This window comes from Mastomys coucha, unplaced genomic scaffold (genome assembly GCF_008632895.1).
Source record: "Mastomys coucha isolate ucsf_1 unplaced genomic scaffold, UCSF_Mcou_1 pScaffold6, whole genome shotgun sequence".
NCBI classification, from domain to species: Eukaryota; Metazoa; Chordata; class Mammalia; order Rodentia; family Muridae; genus Mastomys; species Mastomys coucha.
In genome coordinates, this window is record NW_022196912.1 from 30398561 (window position 1) to 30422218 (window position 23658).

Sequence of the window (23658 nt, forward strand, 5' to 3'; positions counted from 1 at the left end):
AACCACCCCCTGTGTTTCTTAGACTAAAAGGCAAATTTCTTACTGTAGTGCTGAAGGCACTGACTAGGCTATTTCTCCCCCTCAACCCTGTGGTGGCCAGGCTTTGGTATCCATATGTGTTCCTTAGTAATGATGATGTTGAGTAACAGGAAGTGCCACGGGCTGGGGGACTTGTGTTGATTTAATAACTAAGCTCTTTATTTCTTCATTGCCTTTGTCTTACTTTCTGGGCCTCAGAAAAGTCACTTCCTCAAACCTGTGGATTGGTTGTTTGTGTTTTAAGTCATACTAATGCCTATCACAAAATCCTGTTTGTTTTGTTTGTAGGAGTTATCACACTCGTGAATCAGCTCACCCACTTGGTTATATGTGTATATTCCCTCATACTATATAAACCGCACAGAGCTCCTTGTATGCCTATGTGACTTCCAAACAGCGAGTTCCCAATGCAAATGTAATGGTTAAAATAATATGCAATGGGAACTATACAGCTGGAATAGAGAAACTGAGCATACTGTAGTTGGCATTTTACATGATGATAATAAAAGTAAGAAGAATTAATTAGAATCCTATAATCAATAAGAGCACAAGCTCGAACTTACACCAAGACAGGCAGAAAAAGCCTTTCTGTTCCATTATCCAGTACTCAAATTGTTTTTGTATAACCTATCATTGGAACTGTTGCACCTAAATCATTGTTTGTAATAATTCCAACAGCTACAGTTTACTAATGGTTAGTTTCTATTGTGTGATAAAACACCATGGCCAAAAACAAACTGGGGAGGAAAGGGTTTATTTCATCTTATAGCTTTATCTTCCATCATTCAGGGAAACTGCTCCAGGGGCCATGGAGGAGAGCTGCTTGCTGTCTTGCCTCCCTTTGCTTGATCAGCATGCTTTCTTATAGCACCCAGAATCACCAGCCTGGGGGTGCCACCACCCACAGTGAGCTGGTCACTCCCACATCAATCAAGAAAATGCAGCACAGGCTTGCCCACGGGCCAGCAGTCTGGTGGGAGCATTTTCTCAGTTGCAATTCCCTCTTCCCAAATGACTTTACCTTGTCTCAAAAGTTCCACAACCTGTTTGTTCTCACTGCTACATCAAATGAAGACTGAGTGAGTTAGAGCGTGTAAAGCACTAACTTCAGGTACAATCTTGCTGTGTTCAGAGGGTTAGCAAGTGATACTTCTAACATGTGAAGTATAAAATAAAAATGTGATTTGGGGCCAGGCGGTGGTGGTGCACGCCTTTAATCCCAGCACTTGGGAGGCAGAGGCAGGTAGATTTCTGAGTTCGCGGCCAGCCTGGTCTACAGAGTGAGTTCCAGGACAGCCAGGGCTACATAGAGAAACCCTGTCTTGAAAAAAAAAAAAAAAAAAAAAAAAAAATGTGATTTGGGGATAGAACACACTCCTGGGAGGCTACGCTCAGTAAATTCTTTGTAAAGTAATATGTAAGCTAGGCAGGGGTGGTACATGCCTTTAGTCCCAGCACGGGGGAAAAAGGCCAATAGATCTCTGTGAGTTCAAGGTCAGCCTAATCTACAGAGTGAGTTCCAGGACAGCAAGGGCTACAAAGAAACCCTGTCTCGAAAAACAAATAATTGTAGTAATAACAATACTACTAATAATAATGCAATATGTAAATTAGATATAATTTGAATCATAATCCCAAAGAGATTTTTTTTAAAGTAGAACTAAAGTTTGAAACCACCCTAGAAAGTTTTAAATAAAAAGAAAGGATTTGCCCTACCAGTTACTAAAATATAAGCATGCATACCTGTACCAAAGGACAAAATGACAAAATAAATAATTGAATTATTTGATTCCAAAACAACAAGTTCCTGCAGACTTTCGGTGTTGGATCAGAAGATGCTCCAGATGAGTGGGGAATGTAAGGCAGAGTTAGCAGCTTACGAAAGCGGCTCTAACCGGCTCTTGGATGGGAAGGTGTTGAGTGCTGTCTTCTACTGAGTGCTCACCAGCATCCCTACTCGGAAGGTTTACACTTATAAAGATGGGGCAGACATTCGCAGACAGCATGGGTGCCCACCTTCTGTTGATAGTCACCTTCTCCCTTCCCTCTCTGCAACTGCACAGTGGCCAGCAAGCTGACCAAAGAGCACATTGCTGACCTTGAGAACGTTTCCATGTTACTTGGCAGAGTTGCCAGTTAGCACCACCGTAAGATGCTCAGAACTTAAAGCTTTCAGTCAGAATACTATAGGAGTGTGACAACAGTATGAACAATAAAAGCATTACAGGGCGCCATGATTCCAGAAGGCTTTACAAGTGGAATAGTTAACACCTACATAGCTGTTACCATGGTCAAGTAAGGTTAAAATATGCCATAATCTATAAATTCACTGAGCATCATGTACATTTTCAAAGCATAGAGTAAACAACTTCCAAAGCTTACAGTCCATAGGGAAAGCCAGGCTGCAGCCCAGGCCGCCTGCATTCTTAACCACTTTATTGTGCTGCCTATCCAAGGAACTATAAGATATGAATGCCAGGTGTAGATGCCAATCATGATTCAAATGCCATGTCACAGATGTGTTCAGCCAAAGTAGAGAAAACCTGACAGAATGAAGAAATCAGAAGACATCTATGGCAAGGACTACAGACAGTGAGAATGTATACAGATGATGATTGTAAGCTAGGCCCCCTACTTCAGTCTTTCACCCTGCGGGTATAGCGTATTCATTATTCTGTTTCTCTGTACCTAACTCATGTCAAAAATATATTCTATATACATATAATAAATCACATGTAGTGTATATTTCAGTCGATGATCATATACACTACAAATACTGTGATAAATGACAAGATGACAGTGAGTAGACTCCCTTAAGTTTTCTAAGATTGCAACATTGATTTGACTGGCATGGGTTAGTTGGTTTGTTTTGTTGCTGTTGTTTTGCTTTAGTTTAACTTTGATACAGCTTTATAACTGAGATGACCTTGAAATGCCATAAAGACAGTATTAGTGGTTTGGGGCTTTGTCCAGGTGATAGTGGGAGGTCACATAGGGTGATTTAAAAGGATATTTCTGTCCTTTGATTTGTGGCTTGCTCGAGGGGCTTTCTTGTGATATCTAAGTGTAAATGTGCATGGTACTAGATTTGTAGAGAATGGTGTGAGAAAACTCTGAGCCACCTTTCCCAGCCTGTACATCACCTTGCATACGTCTGTTGCTCTTTCAAATCCTGAGTCTTTTCTCTTCCTAGGTAACCCAGGCCTTTCCCCCTTCTACGTGCCATTTGCCAAGGCCTTGTACTCTTTGATGAAGAGCCGCTTCCCAGTATGGATAATCTCTCATGCTGGGTTTTCCGTGACTCCCAAAAACAAGAAGATTCTTACAGCGCCACAGGGTATGTCCTTGTTAACACCATTTAGATTGACAGTCAGCAGGTACTGTTAGCATTCACAGTCCACAGTCGAAAGCCTCTGCTGTGCCTTGGGACCCCAGGGCCACACTTTTCATAAGTTGGAGAAGGGAGAGCTAGGCTCCTGTGTGGTGACGTGCTAGGTGGTTTGTTTGGGAAAGGATGTTACTGTAGTGTTGCAAATATTTGCATTTTACCCATAAGAATCTCAGATATCTACTTTCCTAAAGTGTTTAAGTGAGAGAATACATAATTTAAATTCCCTACAGATGTTATGCTTATGTCTTTTACTGTCAGGCTTTTCCCCGTAGTTGTTTGAGGGGGGTAAGGACTTTATCACTTGCTTTACACCTGGTTCTTACAGACCACTCATTCTGATTGAAAGATTCAGTAACATTTTACTTTTGTATTCTTTATGATTATATATTCTTGACTCTCTTAGATGTTAATGTACAGATTTCAATACACAAATGTACTTTACAAATGATCTCAGATGATATTCAAGGCTAATTTTGATTATTTTTAACTGTAATCTTGCCACTTACCATCATAGCAGATGAAGTTATTTTCCATTTTAAAATGACTGTGATTATGACTTTATATGTGAACTCTTCTGAATACTCTCTGAACATTAGTGTATTTAGGTAGGTAAATAATACCAATTTATCATGTTTATAACTTTACAGTTTATTGATGATCTCTTAGTTCTAGTGACTAATGCATGATTTTATTCATGTTTAAGGTAAATACTGTATTTTTCAAATTAAAATGATGTGTACCTGTTAGGTAAAATTTATACAATACAGAAGCTAAATAAAATGTTTAAAATTGCTGCTTTATAATTTAAAATTGGAAAAGAATATTATAAATTATAATGCTTTGATTTAATTATGATCAAAAATTTTTAACTTCAAAACAAGAAAACACTGGCACATTAGCACCAAGAGAAGAGATCCTCTAGTACTTTAATGCTGAGTACAGAAGCCCAAAGTCTTGCACAAAATGAATTAAGCCTGTGAGAACTGGCCCATGGTAGGCTTGCTTGCCTTCTGTGGGTGTTTTGTTTTGTTTGCCCTTTGTAAAAATGTAATGATGAAATGTGTAGCTTAGACCTGACTAACGTACTTACTTTCTTCATAAAGGTACTGCTGACCATTTATTTACTGCTGGTTACTGTTCAGAAATTTTAGCTGGCGAACATTATACACAAGGAAAGATCTAATGCAAAATTCTTCCAAAATAAGCAGTAGACTTCCAGTTTCATCTCTGACCTGTAGGGCTTGGAATCCACCACTGCTGTCCTCACAACCCCATGTCAGGCACTCAGGGCCAGGGCGTGTACAGCCTGCAGCAGTGGCACCGCTGTGAAAGAACAGCTCACTCAGAAGAACTTAGGCAAGCCTTAGCCAGTAGAGCACAATCGGAGGTGCAGTGTGGACGGTTTGAGAGTGAAGTGGAAATTCTCAGGGGCTTCCCGGGCTCCGTGAGTATTCCCTCCAGGCACTCCCGATTCAGTTCTTTTTCAGTGTTAGGACTTTGGTTTTGGTTTTTTGCTTGTTTTTGAGTTTGCACTTTTTTTTAAAGATTATTTTATGTGTATGGTGTTTTGCCTGCATGCATGTATATATTCCATGAACATGCTTGGTGCCTAAGAAGGTCAGATCAGAGATACAGATTGGCTGTGACCCACCATGTGGATACTGGAAATTGAACCCAGGTCCTCTGCAAGAACAACAAGTGCTCTTAACTCCTGAGCCATCTCTCCAGCTTTGCTTGTTTATGTTTTAAGACAGGACCTCACTAAATAGCTCAAGATGTCTTTAAACTTGCAATCCTTCTGCCTTTCCCTCTCTAGTGGTGGGACTGTAGGAATATGCCAATGCTCAATTACAGTTTAAATTTTAAATGTCCGCAAAATGTTCTTCCACTGAGGGAGTGGTCTCCAGTGAGCCATTTTCAGACCTACATTAGGGCCTTCGATAGGAGTATGCCAGGAGAGCTCTGACCTCATGAATGAAATACTCCATTTAGGGATTGATAATGTAATGGAATCTTGAGAGGTGGTAAACCTTTTGTCAAGTAAGTAGTTTAGTTCATTGGGGTCGTGACCTTGGAGGATTTTTTTTCCTTGTCGTCTTCCTTTCTCTTTTTCCTTCCCAGTATCCAGAAAGCCAGCAGCTTTGTTCTACCACTCTTTGCCCAGATGGTCTGTTTCTCAATACCCAAAACAATAGGGCCAGACAGCTGTGGGTTGAGACCTCTAAAACCAGGAGCCAGTCTCTGTGAGACCTGTGAGCCAGTCTCTGTGTCCTGGCAGTAAAGCTGACACAGTGGTTGTCTGAGAATATCTTCCAAGGTCTTCTTGGGGTGGGAGTAGAAGGGGGCATCATTTTACATCATTTCCAAAGAATTCTCAGTAGCAAAAGCCTACTCTTCAAGGGATGAGACCCTGCCAGACCTTGTCTAACCCAAAGGAAGGGCCTCCTAGCCTTCTTGCCTCACATAGAGAAGGGAAATGATCTGAAAAGTATTTATTAGATCACAGCACAGAATCTCAGGTCTCCTGAGACTATATTAACTATACAGTTGTAGAATGCTTCCTCCCCTTCCCCCATATTTTACACTATGTTAATAGGCTTTGAATATAACAAAAGTGTGTGCACACTGCAAGTTACAGGATCTATTAAGGACGGGGAAAACAGCAGTAGGAAGAATGAACAAACAATGGCGTGGATGAAATCAAAGCTTCTAATAAATACTAAATGTATCTCAGTTCCTGGCCACCTTAATATAAAGCCGCATGCCAAGAATCTATTTATTTATTTCAGTTCCTAGTACTGGTACATCATGTCCAACTTTAGTCAGAATAGTTACAAGGCTTTGTAAAAGGCAAGAGAGAAACAGTAAGACCGAGCAAAAAATTGTGAACCATAGCCAAATTCAGTCGTGCCTGTTGCCAACTCTAAGCTTATCAGATCGAACGTTTAAAATAACTATAACAATTAATATATTGAGACTCTAATGAAAACTGTAACATGCCACAAAAGAGTAGTAATCCAAGTTGACAGTTGGATACTTTTTTTTTTTTTAAGAAAGAAGAAGAAGAAAGTACTAGAAAATACTGCAACAAAGATGAAAAATGGCTTTCATGGGCTTGCCATTAGCACCAGTGCAGCTAAGGAAAGGATCTGTGAAAATGAAAATAGATCAGTAGAAACCTCCCAAATGGAAATGCAAATAGAAAAAAAATGTTCTTAAAGATCAGGATATCCAAGAACTATGGGCAGTTTCAAAGATCCAGCGTCTGCATAATTACAATACCAGGAGATGGAGGGGGTGGAGAGGATGGAGGGAGAGGAAAAAATGGAGAGGGTGGAGAGGATGGAGGAGAGCATGGAGGGAGTGGAGAAGATGGAGAGTCTGGAGGGGTGGAGAGGATGGAGGAAGTAGAGAGGATGGAGGGAGTAAAGAGAATGGAGGGAGTGAAGAGAACAGAGAAGATGGAGGGAGTGGAGAGGATGGAGGGAATGGGGAGGATAGAGGGAGAGGAGAAGATGGAGAGGATGGAGGGGTGGAGAGGATGGAGGGAGTAAAGAGAATGGAGGGGTAGAGACGACAGAGAAGATAGAGGGAGTGGAGAGGATGGAGGAAATGGGGAGGATAGAGGGAGAGGAGAAGATGGAGAGGATGGAGGGGTGGAGAGGATGGAAGGAGTAAAGAGAATGGAGGGGTAGAGAGGACAGAGAAGATGAGGGAGTGGAGAGGATGGAGGGAATGGGGAGGACAGAGGGAGAGGAGAAGATGGAGAGGGTGGAGAGGATGGAGGGAGTGAAGAGGACAGAGAAGATGAAAGGAATGGAGAGGATGGAGGGAGAGGAGAGGGTGGAGAGGATGGACACAGTGGAGCCAAAGTAATGGAAGCACTTAACTCACATAATAAAACTCAGATGCAGGAAGCCTGAAGGACAGTGAGCAGGATAAATATTCAGAAACTTTGCCTCTGTGTCACATATTGAAATTACAGGAAACCAATAGAACCCTTGAAAGACAATAAAGAAATTTCCAAGAACCCTCTTGTTACAGACAAAGAGGAGAATAAAGTAAAATATTTAGTTTTGAAAGAAAAATATCATCAACCCAGAATTTTGAGTCTAATAAAATTATTCTTGGAAAGGAAAGAAAGTAATGACTTTCTAGACAAAAGTGGAGGAGACCATTTGCTTTAGTTCTACCTTACAAGAAAAAGGAAGTGGAGATAGAAACTCAAATCTGTAACAAGAAAGGAAAAGCATAGGTTAGATCAGTTAAGACCTGCTGTTCTTTAGACACCAGAGCGCTTGTGCGCAACCCGTGTGTGTGTGTGTGTGTGTGTGTGTGTGTGTGTGTGTGTGTGTGTGTGGTGTCCAAATATAAACAGAAAGAAAAGCAGGGAAGAAATTAGTAAGTTTTTAAAGTTCCTTATTCTAAATAACTGCTCGTTATTGATGGTAATGTATGGGTAAGTGGGATGAGTGTTGGCACTGGCATGAAGAATGAAGAATGAAGGAGAACAATTAAGATCATTGTTATGTAACAAAACTCAAGGTAAAGTGACACATTGTTACTTACATTCAGCTTCGATTAAGTACTGCAAATTCTAGGGCAACCACTATAATAATAATAATAATAATAATAATAATAATAATAATAATAATAATAAATTTTCTAATTAAAGAAATAATGACCATGACATGACAAAAAGAGAGATAATGGGATGGTTAAATATACTCAGTTAAGACCAAAAAAAGTAGAAGAGAGAAAGACAAAAAAAAAACCAACAACAACAACATCAAAACAGAACGAATGTACCAGAGATGAAAGGGAGGCTCAGCAGTTAAGGATGACTTTTCTTGCAGAGGACCCAAGTTGAGCAGCTCACAATCACCTGTAACTTGAGCTCCAGGGAATCTAGGACAGTTTTCTGGTCTTCCCAGACACCTGCCCTCATGTGCACATACCCTACACATAGACATTCTCACATATATATATATATAATTGTATATGATCATTTATGTAATTGTATTAGTAATCAGTAAAGTATGAATACTTTAAAGGATAGTCTCTAAGATTAGATAAAAATAAGATCCAACTATCTGCTGTCTACAAGAAACTCTTTAAATATAAGAGACTAGTGGCTCTGTAGTGAAAACTAATTATTATCCATTCCCTTTGCTCAAACTTCTGAGTCATGAGCAACCATCATGTCTTATCCATCCTTATCATGGAGAAAAAGACATATCTATAGCATAGAGAGAAATCTTAGTTATGGCAACAACAGCAGTCACAGTAACCATCCAAAGCTGTACTAAAATCAGAAGCAGATAAACACACTCTGAGTAGCTACTTTGAAACTGAAAACAGATGGGAAGGATCAGCCATGATTAGGGTTCTCAGACTCTTGACATGCACTAAAGTTCTTTATTAATATAGATGGCCACTCCCTGAGTCACTGATTCCGTAGATTCCGTAGATGTGGGACACATCTGAAAATCTGTATTTCTAACAACTTCCCAGAAGCCTTCATGCTGCTGGTCCTAGGACCGCATCTTCAATACCTTGGCCGTGGATTTTTCCCTACTAATAAGCACTGGTGCACACAACCAGTGAAAAGCGTCTGCTGTGAGTCCGAATTTCCAGGAAATGTACTTAGTTTGTGTTTTAAACTGGTGCTTGCTTATGTATAACTTTACTTGAGTGCTTATTGTTTGGACTGCTTCTGTACCTACTAATGAGTTAATGACTTAGCAATTACACTGAGCTCTTTGCTACCTAATGAGAACAGTGCCATCTAGAGGCATTAGCCCAGAGGGCCAGCAGATCCTGAATAACTGGGTAAAAGGGCATTTTATCACCATTGAGGACTTACTGATCCCCATCTAGGCGATGGTATGCTGTGCTGCAGGAAAATTAAACAGAACTAGAGATACCTGTCACCTTCTGAAATGACTCTTTCCATCTGCACCCTGAGGATCCCAAAAGTTCTATGAGGCCAGGTGTAGCCATGGCCTTATCAATCTACGTGGCCTAGTAGAGGTAATGTAGAGGTCACACAAGTGTGTGCCCTAGCATATGGGTTAGTGCAGGAGGATGGTTGCATCATTTCATTTCCCATCTGAGATGGTGGTCCTGAGTACAGGTGCCCTGACATGCAAAGTATAGCCTGAAAACTACATAATGACTGATGGAAAGCTATGGCAGTACATCAAAGGTTGGCAGACGTTTTGCTTCATATTAGCACGTGTTAAGATTATGAACAGTTGGAAATAATATTCTGGTTGCAGTGCATCGACAGAACCATAAAGTAGATAAAACGACAGAGCAGATGTTCGCTGATACCACAAAGGAATGATTCAAGAAAAACCAAGACGAAATGTTAACAAATTGGGAGTTTAAAATGTTTTTTGGCTTTGACCCACTAGAACAGCTTACTCAGTGGCAAATTTATTATCAACTACTTCAAGTCTTTTGTTCAAAACATATAAAACACAAGCTTGGGATTACACTGGTTCAGCTTTAGCAGATGAAAACATTACCTTAAAATTTTATATAGTCTTTCATAAATGATGAATTTAGCTCATGCAATTGTAAAAAACAAAACAAAACCACACCCAATAGCCCCACAGACAGAGAGAGAGACTGCTTTGTAAAGTTCTCCCCTCCCAGGAAAGTGCCTAGCAGAAGAACTTTGAGGAGAGATGCACTCAGAGGTGGGGACAGTCAGGACGATGCTCATGGCCACTAGACATTCAAGCAAGTTTCCAAGTTAAAGTGCAGACCTAGAAAAGAATCTAGAAACCAAGCACATTGTTATAGTCCTGAGGCTGATAAGAGGACTAAAGAGCCTCATTCAGATTTCAGATGTTTGAGTGAGAGATGCTCAGCAAATACACTCGGTGGAAATATCCTCAAATCAGAGACAAACAAACAGAGACCTGAAATCTAGACAGCTCCGGTAACTGCATTTCCAATAAGAGGTTCTCAAAATGACCTACATGCTCATCAGTATCTGGATATTGTGTTTGAAAACCCCAGCATCTTTCTAAGTGCATTCAGTAGTCTCTGATGCACTGGGGGCTGATGGCATGGTAGCACCCATCCTGGACTCCACAGCCAAGCATGCTGCTCCTTTCTGTGTAGTCTACATACATGCCCTAGTGTAATGTCCATGTCCTGCTCGATTTGTAACAACTTGCTTTTCTAACCAGCTTGTTCCATTCCTCTCTGTAGCCAGTAATAACCTTCAAAGTCCTCACCATTTCCAAATATGACACTTTGTGCCTCTTGCTTTTGTTTACTGTTTTTAGCATTTGTTCTTCCTGCATTTCCTGCCTGTTCCCTATATTAATCCTGTTGAAATCCATAGTGGATCATTTGTGCCTGTCAAGTGGAAAACATAACTTGATGACTTTTGATTAGGAGAATAATAATTAAAATTATTTTAAAGATATTCTTGAAGTTCATAGGGTTTTTTATTTGTTTTTAAGTTAGGTAGCATTTGTAAATAACTGTAAATGCCCATCTCTCATCCCTTCAGTGTGTCGAACACGTTGAGAGCTGGCAGAGTCTCACCAACATTTACGTCTAGGAGCTTGCAGAACACTGAGCTGGGAACAAAGTATGAGCCTAAACTATGAGCAGCTCCTTTCATCTCAGCAAACCGAGAGCGAATAGTGAAAAGACAGTCATTTGGATCTCTGAATGAAGGAAGCTTAAAGACTTGAGGGCCACAGTTCTCACCCAGCTGCTTCTCTGGTCTTTAGCATGAACCCACAAAGTACTTTGGGCTTTCTATATCCCATTTGAGTAACACTGAAGTGGCTTTTTTTTTCCTGTAAAATAGAAGCAAGATACCTGGGGACTACATGTCAAACATTATTCAAACCTTTTTTCAAACATTAAGTTCAATATTCATACTTATTTAACAGTTCAAGTTCTATTACTAAATGATGGCTAGCATTGCTTGACTCTTTTTAATATTATAAATAAAATAATACATAAAAAGGTGTTTTACATTCCATCTCCAGTTCTACTTTCGTGAATTTAGAGTAAAATTTTCATGACTTTTTAGATTTTTTTCTTATAATATACATGTATGGTAAACATTGTTTTTAAAGGACCATCCAGGGAATAAATGGTACACCCATCTTGATCAAATTTCAAATGCTAAATTCTGATTTCAGCCTTTTATTTCTTCTTGTAAACTGTTTGATTAAAATTATCCATATATCCTTATTAAGTAGCAGTGGGGCAAGATGGAAAAGTCCCATTCACCAGTGAAAATGACTATGTGAAAGGGGAAGGGCTCCAGTGTGCCAATCCAGTGCCCAGCAGGAAAGTCTAGTCTTATGGTCCCTGAAGACTTAGAAATGCTGCACTTAATATTTAATCTGTAGCTAACTACACATACATAGGAAGGTATGCATAGACTTATGCTCAATTTCAGATATATAACTTAATGTATACATCTATGGTAGTGTTCTTGTATTTCTCTTGAATAAATTGGAAAGAGGTATAATAACAAATGCGTCTAAGTACAAATGATCATTGTCTTTCTGAGGTACTTCTTTTTTTTAAGATTTATTTATTTTATGTATATGAGTACACTCTTGCTGTCTTCAGACACACCAGAAGAGGGCATCAGATCCCATTACAGATGGTTGTGAGCTACCATGTGGTTGCTGGGAGTTGAACTCAGGACCTCTGGAAGAGCAGTCAGTGCTCTTAACTGCTGAGCCATTTTTCCAGCCCTCTTGACATACTTCTTAAGGGCTTCATGATTATATATTTAATCTATTGGGGGGGGGCCGCTGAGGAATGGCTCCATGGGTAAAGTGCTTGTAGCAGAAGCCTGAGAACCAGAGTTTGACATCCCAGGACCCATGTAAAAGCCAATTGGACATGATGGCCCTACTGCATCCCAGAAAGCAGAAGGCAGAGACAGGCTTCCTAGTGCAATCTGGTTAGCCAGACCAATCAAATAGCAAACTCCAGGCTTAATGGAAACCCTGCCTCTGTATATAAGGTTGAAAGCAATCAAAACACCTACCACCAATCTCTAGCCTCCACAAACATGCACACACATGTAAACATGCACACACATGTGTAACAACACACATGTAAACATGCACACCCATATACACATGTATGTATGCAAAATAAATAAAATCTGTATCTCCTCGTCCTAGACCATGATCTCCTTGAAGGCAAGTGTAATTTTGTTGTTGTTGTTGTTGTTGTTTTAAATCTTCATTCATATGGTACATTGCTACTGCAGCTTCCTCTCCTTTTACTCCTCTTCCCCCCCCATCCCCCACACACAGAAAAGAATAAGTCTCTCGAGGACATCAACTGAACACACAAGATACTGTATAAGACTAGGCACAAGCCCTCATATCAAGGCTGGACAAGGCAATCCAGTAGGAGAAAAAGGGTCCTGTGAGTGGGCAAAAGAGTCAGAGACATTCCTAGTTCCACTATCAGGAATCCCCCCAAAACCCCAAGCCAACAACCATAACATATAGGCAAAGGATCTAACGCAGACCTTTGCAAGCTCTGTGACTGCCACTTAAGTTCTGTGAGCTCCCTCGAGCCCCCTTAGTTGATTCTTCCTGCCATGCTCTTGAGGTATCTTCAACTACTCTGGTCCCCACAATTCCCCCCCCCTTTTCCTCAGGGGTTTCCTGAGCTCTGAGGGGACAGGCCAGATGAGGCCTCCAACCTGGGCTCTCTCTTCACCTAATCTTTGGCTGTGGATCTCAGCATCAGGTAGTCTTTCTTATGATGACTGGACTAGGCACTGACCTGTAACATATCACAACATACTTTTTTTTATTTTCTCTAAATACCCTTTCTTTCTTTGCTCTCTTTTTCTTTCTTTTTCCCCTTCTTTCCTTCCTTCCTTTCTTTCTTTTTTTCCAGTTGTGTTTGGTTCTACCCTAGGTCTCCAGTCATCTGGGTAGTGTCAGGTATGGGTTCCTCCTGATGGCATGGGCCCCAAATTAGACCAGCCATTGGTTGACCACTCCCACAAGTTCTCTGCCACCATCATCCCAGCACATCTTGCATACAGGACAGATTGTAGGTCAAAGGTGGCTGGGTTGGTGTTCCAGTCCCACCATTGGAAGCCTTGCCTCTTTGCAGAAGAAGGACTGTTCAGGCTCTGAGTACTCCATTACTAGGAATCCTTATTCAGCATCCTTATAGATGCCAAGAGTGTCTCCTGCCCCAGGTTTTCACATCACCCCCCCTGCCCTCCCATCCCAATCATCTCTCCCCATACATTCACTCCATCCCTCCCCATGCCATTTGATCCCTCCTTTTTCCATCCCTACCTATCCCCAGTCCACCAGCAGATCTATTTCCCCTTTCAAGGAAGATTCATGTGTTTCCTCCTAGAACTCCCCTTGTTATTTACCCTCTATGGGTCTGTAGCATGTTTATCATTTACTTAACAGCTAATATCCACTTGTAAGTAACTACATACCATGTTTGTCTTTCTGGGTCAGTGGGGCTAGGCAAATGTAATTTTTAATTAGGTCTTGAAGACTCTAGAAAAATAGTTAAGACAGAAAGGAAGGTTATTTCAGGTCACAAGTCATTACTGTATACATTAACATTTAAGTTTCTATTTAAGTCTTTAAGTTCTTTAAATATAAACAGATTATTTAACATAGGCAGCATCATGTGTTTTCTTAGTTCACTGAATATAAGATTAATCCAGTGGTTCCCAGGGTGTAATCCTAGAATCAGAATATCTGTATCTCCTGGAAACTTAGAAAAATCTTAGCCCTCTACCCAGACCTACTATGTCAGAAACTTTGGTGTCAGGGCCCAGCTATCTGTTCCAACAGACTGTCCTGAGTATTATGTTACATGATCAACAGTTACAGAACTCCTGGCCTAAACTAACAATAGTTCATGGACTACTTAGAAATCCATGGGCTTTGAGAACAGACTTTCATTTGAATCTCACCTTGTCTACTTCCTAGGTCTGTGGCTGTGGGTCTTGTACATACTGTCTGTGAGTGGAGATGTTTAGATAATGCTTCTTTCCCAGTTCTTTGGTAAGGACGGGTTACTGTACGTGCCTGTTACCGTAGTTAGTATACTAGAGGCCTCTGACACATGGTAAGGACTTAACTCTGAGTTACTGCTTTAAGCTTCAGCATTTTTTGTAGCTACTTTTTCTACTTTAATAAGCTTGTTTTAAGAAAGTTTTCTTTCAACAAACCCACACAAACATAATTCCACCTCTAACAATAAAAATAACAGGAAGTAACAATCACTTTTCCTTAATATCGCTTAATACAAAAATTAATAATACCAACATATCCTAATTGATTGAAAATTCAAAAATATGAGGAATTAGAAATTTGTTGGCTGTCATCCAGTGGTCTCTCTAATTTGGTAATTGGAGAAATAGGTCCAATATTGTACAATCCATATACACTTTCTGCTTGTTTGTATGTGACATTGTCTTGCTGGGTTCTACATAATGGTCTTGAAATCATGCTTCTCCTATCTCAGCCTCTCTATTAATAGGACTGTTTAGTTGATGTTCTTACACTATATTATGGTTTTCAGAACAGCTTACATATTTCGGAATTATTTATACAGCCAAAAGAAACGTAGACAATTAATTTGGGAGGTGGCTTGTAAGAGAACAACAAAGAGTGAGATTGAATGTTTTGCTTGATATTTATAATTATTGTATCAATTTTGAAGAAGACGAACTTATAGTTACTCTTTTTCTAAGATGAATGCTTTTCAAAATCATCACAGCCAATGAACCAGAATCTTACCCTTACCTAATGTCTATGCCACCCTCCAAGCAGAACCATTGTTCATTGAAACAGTTAATGAATGACTTCATGGATAGACCATCCATGAAATCTGAGAATGAGGACAATCACTCAAGTCAAATAACTTTGACCATAGCAGGAAATATGTATCCAAATAATTGTGCCTACAATTCATTCCTTGGCATTGTAGAACTGTCAACTCTTAGCTTAGCTACTATGGAGGTAAAATCTTTTGGTGATGTGAGGAACATTGAAGTACAGCCTTATTACAATGAACTCTAATGTCAAAAAATCTTTCTTTATTTTAGGTTTGTACAACAGTAAGAGCCAAGATTTTTAATTTTACTAAAAACAAAACAAACAAACAAAAAGACTTTATCTATTTATGTTCACTTAATGACATGACCACCATTTTTATGATTGGTATAAAAATATATATTGTGTTGAATATAATAAAAAATGAACACAAATATTTAAAAAATAAGCTTGTTTACTTATTAATTAAAGCATGTTCATACTTTTGCTTCTAGAGTCAAGTGCTCAAAAAATTGAGGACATCTATGGTCTGAATGGTCAAATAGAGCACAAAATCGCTTTTCTGAGAGCTCATGTGCCAAAGGATGTGAAGCTTATATTCATTGGCCATTCCGTAGGCAGCTATATCGCTCTTCATGTGATGAGCCGTGCCCCTGAGCTGCCTGTAAGTATGTCTTAGAAGGTGACTGTGGGTGTCTGATTGTGTATTTGAAAAAAAAAAAAGCCTCATCTTTCCTCTGATTTTCTTGGAAAGCAGAGGGAGGGGTGTGTGATATCTACCTTTATCCTTATCCCTTTATTACCAAAGATGTGTTTAGGAAATTCTCAGAATGTTCCAGTGAATAATGGTGGGAAGGGGGTTTTCTAAATGAATGTCTTTGAATCTAGGGTTATCTGGAGTTCTGATGCCGTGTTTAACTTACTATCTTTTATGGAGCAATGTTTAAGAACAGTTACTGAGAGTGGCATGGGAAGGACTCTATCTTTATTGAAAGAGTGTTCTGAAAATATTCATAGGCTGGAGAGATGGCTCAGAGGCTAAGAGAACTGACCACTCTTCCAGAGAATCCAGCAAGTGTGATTCCCATGAGGTGGTTCTCAACAGTCTGTAACTACAGTTCAGAGATTCTGTGCCCTCTCTGGCCTCCTCAGGCACTGCATGCAGAAGGTGCACAGATATACGCACAGACAAACCACCCATACTATAAAATAAAAACAGTAAATCTCCAAAAACCTTAAATAAGAAAATATTCCTGTCTCTTTTAAGAAGCAAAATGGTGTACATCGTCATCACCATCATCATCATCATCAACAGGTAAATGCCTGTCTTTGTGGAATATGTTAAGTAGATCATGAGTTTAGATTTTTTTTTTTCTGTTTTGTAGTTTGCAGGTACATATGTATCCTTTCCTTTGCAGATGCTTGCTTTCTTTGTCTTTTTGTTGGCTTTTATGATCCTGGGGGTGACAATAGGACCTAAAGCATGATAGGCAAGCACTCTACCATGGGGTTGCACCCACAGCCTCATGCCACTGGCTCTTAAGTACAGCTGTGTACTGCATATTGGGGGCATTCACGTCACAGAGTCCAACCTAATGAGTAAACTGTTTAAGAGCCTTTAAATAAAGGTGTGCTCTAACTCACAGTGAGTGGCTGCAATTTACAAGGTAAATTCACTCCTTGGCACAGTTATTTCTTCATTTGGGGTGTGTGTGTGTGTGTGTGTGTGTGTGTGTGTGTGTGTGTGTGTGTGTGTGTGTAAAACCACTCTTGTGTTATCTTGAGGACCTGCCTGAGGATACAGGATGTTTTTTAGCTACAGGCCTGGAGTCTCGTGGATGAGACAGCTAATCAAGAGGAAGGGATCCCTTCACAGCGGTCCTGTCTGTGAATAGTTTCACTCCATGTGATAAAATATCTCCAGCGGGGTCTTGGATCCCACTAGGAATTTGCCTCCTTTCTTGCCAGCTTGCTTCATTCAGTGCTCAAACCAGCACTTGGAAAAAGTACAACTATAGACTCCCTGGCTATTTTTAATACCAAATGGATTTTAATTTTCTCCTTTTGGGTATAAGAAGATATATTTTTATGTCTAAGTGCGAATTCAATAAATTGAAAGTTATACTCTGTTCACTGAACTCTTGCTTCCACTCGGTTGTATTTTGCCCTGGGTAAGGCCTTTTATTCAGGAAGCAGCTTTTGATGTTAGCCTTGACGTCACTTACAGTCTCTTTTCTGTCCTTCAAATTTCTCTCATACTATATGTGGCTGCCATATTTCCCAGCACCCAGGCTGCGTGTAACTGTGAGCTTTGTCTCTAGCTAATAATCACTTAGGCTCAAATCAGTTTTTGACATTTTTTGTTTGTGTAAACTTGAACAAGTCATTGAGTCTTTATCTCAGTGTCTCCATCAGCAAATCAAGAAGTAATTCATGGGTTCTTCAAGGATTTTGGGAAGATTTATATAAAATATTAAGTGTGTCCTGGGATTTCAGCGTTCTAAGCAAGTATCTATTATTGTTCTTATGGAAATAATATTAGACTCATTTCAGTCATTAGGTTAAGTACTATATTGGTTACCTACTGCTATATATCAAATTGCCCCAGACTAGTATTGTAAAACCATATGTATTTACTATCAGTTTCTTGTCAGAAATCTGATCACAGCTCAAGCAGGTCCCAGACTGCAGAGTCTTTGAAAAGATAGTAATCATGTGTCTTCCTTCCCAGGGTGGTAGTGTCCTGTGAACACTTGGATTGAGATGGGAAAGGCTGGAAAGAAGGAAGGGAAGGAGAAAGGGGAGGGATAAAGGGAGAGGCACAAGCTGAAGAGAATCCATTTGTAAAGACATATTATGACTCAGAGTTTCAGAGAGCAGTGAAACTGTATCTCCTCTTCTTTAATGGTCTGGAGAGAGGGGCTCCACAAGCAGAGCCCCTGTTCCACGGCCGTGAGGACTTGAGTTTGTGTCTCCAGCACCTAGGTGCAGCCAGGAGTAAACCCCAGTTCTGTGGAGTGTGCAAGCCTGCCATCTCAGAATACCCATAGGCTCCAGATTCAGTGAGAGTGTCTCAAAAACTAAGAGCACAATTGAGAAAGGCACCCAGCATCAACCCTTGTCTTTACATGTACATGCATACACACACACACGTGACCATATACACGCATACATATGTCACATACAGAGAGAAGAGACACGCAGACACCAGTGGTATACTAGAAAATAATGTGTGTGATTGTACATGAAAGATACCTTTAGGGAGGTAAAGATGTTGTCTGTACAGCTTTGTGTTTTCATTACTCAAAGGTTTTACCTGGGGCTGGAGATGGTTCCACAGTTAGGAATAATTGTTGCTCTTACAGAGGACCTGGGTTCAATTCCCAGAACCTGCATGGTAGCTCCCAGCCATCTGTTAACTCTAGTTCCAGAGAATCTGACACTTTCTTCTGATGTTTGCAGGCACCAGGCATATGCATGATATACATACATACATACATACATACAGGCAGGCAGGCATAACACTCATACAAATAAATCTTTTTTTAAAATAAGCTATATCTGGTTTTAATTATCTACATTGTTGAAATTCTCCACAACAACATCCTGCCTGCCTCCCGACCACTAAACACCTGGGCCAGTTAATAACTGCTGGTGTGATCCATGCTGAGGCGTTGAAATCTCAGTGTCTCTAAGACAGCACACTGCCTGCATGCCTGAAGTTAACATGAAACGCTCCATTTCAGATGCATTTGACAATCAAGTAAGTTGTGGAAGCCAGAGTGTTGCAATCCCTAATCACTTTGCCAAAAATAAGTTAGCTGTTATGTTTTATAACATATGAAGTGTGATAATAAGAAACTTGTGTTCCCATCTCTTCTGTTATTTTTACTGGAATTTTTGACTCCCATAAGATTTTGAGGGCACATTTGCAGTTTGGTAGCTGGTTTGTTTGGTTTTCCTTTGGTTCAGCACTTTGCAATACTTTTGTGTAATTTCTGATAACTTTGTCCTTACATCATTTAAGGGACTTATTGTATAATGCCAGATATATTGTCTGACCTCCAGCTCAATATAGTGCAAAATAATTGGCTCTTTTAAAATATGGAGTTAATTCTTTCTTTGTTTCTCTCTTTAATCTAGTTTGATGTATAAAAATATAGAAATAGAAGTTTGTCAGATACTCAAAAAGTGGTCTCCAGAATAGGGATTTTTTTTTTCTTTAAAAAAATGAATTCAAAGACTGATAAGTAGTAGCTGCTCTGGCTTGTAATGGCAAACACAATTGTTCTTAGACCCATAGGATCATCTTTCCTTTTATATGTGAGAAGTAAGAGAAAGGGACCTTGTCAGGATTCAGCCTTGTCTGGAGCCAAATCTTAAAGTGGAATGCACTTCTGTTAGCCATGTTTATAAAGAGGGTCTAAGAATGTCCTTTAGCCTTTGGATGATAGATTGTGGTGTGTGCCTACAGTGTGCATGACTGCATTTATGTGTCACAGCTAAAGGGATTGGAGTCTTTGCAGATGACTCTCAACCTTCCTAATGCTGGAACCCTCTAATACAGTTCCTCATGTAATGGTGACACCAACCACAAAATTGTTTTCATTGCTACTTCATAACTGTAATTTTGCTACTGTTATGAGTCATAATGTAAATACCTGTGTTTTCCGGTGGTCTTAGTTCACCTCTGTGAAAAGTTCTTTTTTTTTTTAATTATTATTATAAATGAGTACACTGTAGCTGTCTTCAGATAAGATAAGAGGGCATCAGATTTCATTATGGGTGGTTGTGAGCCACCATGTGGTTGCTGGGGTTTGAACTCACGACCTTCGGAAGAGCAGTCGGTGCTCTTACCCGCTGAGCCATCTCACCAGCCCAAAGATGTATTTATTATTATTATAAATGAGTACACTGTAGCTGTCTTCAGACACACCAGAAGAAGGATTCAGATTTCATTATGGGTGATTGTGAGCCACCATGTGGTTGCTAGGATTTGAACTCACGACCTTCGGAAGAGCAGCTGGTGCTCTTACCTGGAGCCATCTCACTAGTCCGAAAAGTCCTTTAACACCCAAAGGAGTTGCGACTCACAGTTTGAGAGCCACTGCTGTAGCAATTAAAAATAAGATGCAGTGGTTGGCATGTAAACAAAAAGGTAGCAATTTTCCCCTCTTATCTAGAACCTGCTTTCTCAGCATCAACCTCTTCGAGGTAAGAAGGTACCATTTGATAAAGTCTTATCTCTGTAAAGTCAAGATTATGACTTACCTGGGCTGTGGACTGGATCATGAGACATTTTCAAGTAATCGTACTTTTTATTTTCCTTTGGGGATTTACTTGGCACTTGGGGATAATATCTCTCTGAGATAACAGATCCTAAATTTGTGTTATTTGGCATTCCCTTGGGAAAGAGCATAGTAACAGAGCTTGCTGCGTCAGAACAACCGAAGTGTCTTCCTTTCCTGGCGCTTCCAGATGATAGCTTAAACTCTGTCTGTGCAGCTCACGTGTCCAGATGATAGCTTAAACTCTGTCTGTGCAGCTCGCCTGTCCAGGTGATAGCTTAAACTCTGTCTGTGCAGCTCGCCTGTCCAGGTGCTGCGAAACCGGGCCCCAGACCTGTTGCTTATTTAGCTTTCTTCAGCAAGGTCTGTGGACCAGAGAGGACTTTTTATTCTTTCAGAGCAGTGATAGTAACTGTTTTCCTGGTAGTGCTATGTTGGGATAAAATGTGGCCAAGAGATTTGCCTGTATTCTGAAAATTCTTAAGGAACTGAGCCCTTTTCATTGTGTGATAAAATGTGTTCTATCTGTCCATTTTATGGGTTTCTGTCTCCTCCCTTAGTGTTAGGGGCCATTTCTCCTCTTAAACCACATGGCTGCTGCTCGCTATGGGCAGAAGAAACTGATGGCCATGTTATACTGTGTGTCAGTAACGATGAACAGTGTCTCCATAAAGATACCAGAGGAAAAAATGAGCAAAATGAAGGGCGGTCACTGTTACAGCTCAGAGCCTTTTGCCCCCTTCTTTCTTTTTGTTTTTCTTTTCTGGGTGTTTTGATTTTTGTTTTGACAGGGTTTGACTTGCTAGCCTTGAGCTTTCATAGCCCAGGCAGTCCTCCTGCTTAAGCCTCTCCAGGGTTGATCATGGGGTGAGCCAGTACACTGGGCTCTTGTTTCATTAAGTATTTCAGATATTCAGAATCTTAGACCTAAAATGCACGACTGCAACTAAGTAGCTTGAAAAACTTTGCAGATAGTAAAGATGGCAAGTTGAGTTATTTAATGTGTCGATTCCGGAGTACATCTCCTCCATATTAGGACAAAATAAATTGAGACATTCTGCCAACTGTGAAGTTATCGAGATGGTCTGTGATGAACAGCCCTACTCTATGGTGCCTTCCCGGCCCCATCCAAGTCAGGCGTGCAGCGAGAAGTACCTGTAAGCACTGCGTTCTGTTCAGTAGCCAGGCCAACCTTCAGGGTGGGGAAAGGAGATGATTAATGTGTTGTAGTCACCATGGCCAGAGCCCTGTTCCTTAGATCTAGTGATAAGAAGTGAAAGCAAAGTAGGGAAGAGCTGAGAGGTTCTGGCCGTGTTGAGGGTGGAACCTTCTTCCCGCTCTTTAGATGAAAAACAGCCCTGTTGGCAGGACTTTTTGAACAAAGCACTCTTCACAGTTGGAATGTTTGAACGGGCCTCTAGAAGTACATGTTCCATGAGATAGAAAGTGGGAGTCACTTTGCATTCTAAGCAATGAACTACTAGGAGAGAAAGAAGGGAGCTTGTTACTGAGTCCCTGAGGAACTAATAGCAGGTAAAATGTTCCGTTGGCTTGCAGTAAAATACATCTAAAGAGAACCGTTGGGAGTCAGAGCCTGGGCTAACAGGTAGGTTAGCTAGACAGGCAACAGGTAGGTTAGCTAGAAGCCGCTGAAGGATCATGGGGGATGATGTCAGACATCCAATAAACTTCAGTTCTCACTGAAGAAAAGGAAACAGAAAGAGAAGGTAGAGTAAAAAGCAAACAACCAGGTGATAAGCATGTTTGCTGGCCCAAGTGAGCAACGATGAATGCAACATACAGAGTGGAAAGTCTCAGTGAAATTAAAACAAAGAGGGCAAGATGTACAGGTCCTGGAGGAATTGTTTCATTTGCTATAAAGGAAGAATGAAAGGTGCAGAAAATACAAATGCCCCCAGACCATCGCCCACAGCCCGTTGGTACATCCTCAATCATTACAGTGGGTTGCCAGAGTGGATGAGGAAGACTCTAGATTGTGCCACAGTTGTGCAGGCACAGGGCACAAGCCTGAGCAAAAAGGCTTGTTTCTTGCTTGTAATACAAGAACTCTTGAACATAGGCTGTCCCTAGTAGTTCTCTCTGAACAGCCTTACTCCAGAATCCAAGCTGATGGCGTAGCCTCTGTCTGACGTATTCTGGCTTCATGGAAAGGGTAGAAAGTGGGGTGAGCTGCATTTGAGTCTCCTTCTGAAGGGCACACTTACTACTCTCCTCAGGCCACTGCAAGTCATGTGACCAGCATTGGTCCCGAGGCCGGGAAGTCTACTCTCCCAAGAGGAGAGATGCATCTGTGAAAGACAAAACAGCACTTTATAAAAAACAGAACTGTGCATATTTATATTGTAATATAGGTATTTATCCTGAGACATTTGTTTCTCATTTTATAAACGTGTGCTTCTATCTCAGATTACATTCTGGAATGTATATCTAATTGTGAGTTAAAGTTCTGAAAACCATTCACCCAGACCCGTACAGCACAGAAGCTGAGAGAAGAGAGAGGAGGTCAGGACCAGTGCAGTGGAGATGCAGGACCAAAAAGCCTGGTTCCCTGTCACTCATCCCTTGAAAAAGGAAGTTCGTTTCCTTTCCCCTTTGCCATTGAGGCCACTTAACCTACTTTCAGCAGTGACCTGGGGGTGAGGTTCTGGCACCTCCAAGCCCAGGCCTCAGAAGTCTGGGAGCTTCTGTTTCCTCGGGGTCAGTAGGCAGCTGCCATATAAATGGTCCAGCTGCTCTGGCATTGCCTAGATGGCCACATGAGAGGGGGAGAGGCACTCAGCAAAGCAGCCCTTTAGACCACTGAACGCTACCAGTGATCCCAGCTGATACGAGGAGCCACACAGCCATCCATCTGAGCCCCGTTTGAGTTCCTCACCTGCAGAGTCCTGAGACAGAGCTCTTCTTAGTGCTGAAACAAGCTAACAGATGGTTAGTAAGATAAAGAGGTGGGAAGCATCCCTTTACTGGAATTAACAATTGGGCAGCACTTGGGAGGCAGAGGCAGGCAGATTTCTGAGTTTGAGGCCAGCCTGGTCTACAGCCAAGGCTACACAGAGAAACCCTGTTTCAAAAAAAAAAAAAA

The 23658-nt window shown here is 40.7% G+C and overlaps 1 protein-coding gene across 3 annotated transcripts in view; it reads left to right on the forward strand.

Annotated features, from left to right (window-relative positions):
• Ldah (lipid droplet associated hydrolase) overlaps positions 1 to 23658 on the forward strand; it is a 77917-nt gene that overhangs the window by 15137 nt on the left and 39122 nt on the right. For all 3 annotated transcript variants that reach the window (XM_031355490.1, XM_031355489.1, XM_031355491.1), the window contains 2 exons: positions 3233 to 3376; positions 15762 to 15931. In XM_031355490.1, the coding sequence (XP_031211350.1) occupies positions 3233 to 3376; positions 15762 to 15931 (314 nt within the window). The remainder of the gene's footprint in view (positions 1 to 3232; positions 3377 to 15761; positions 15932 to 23658) is intronic.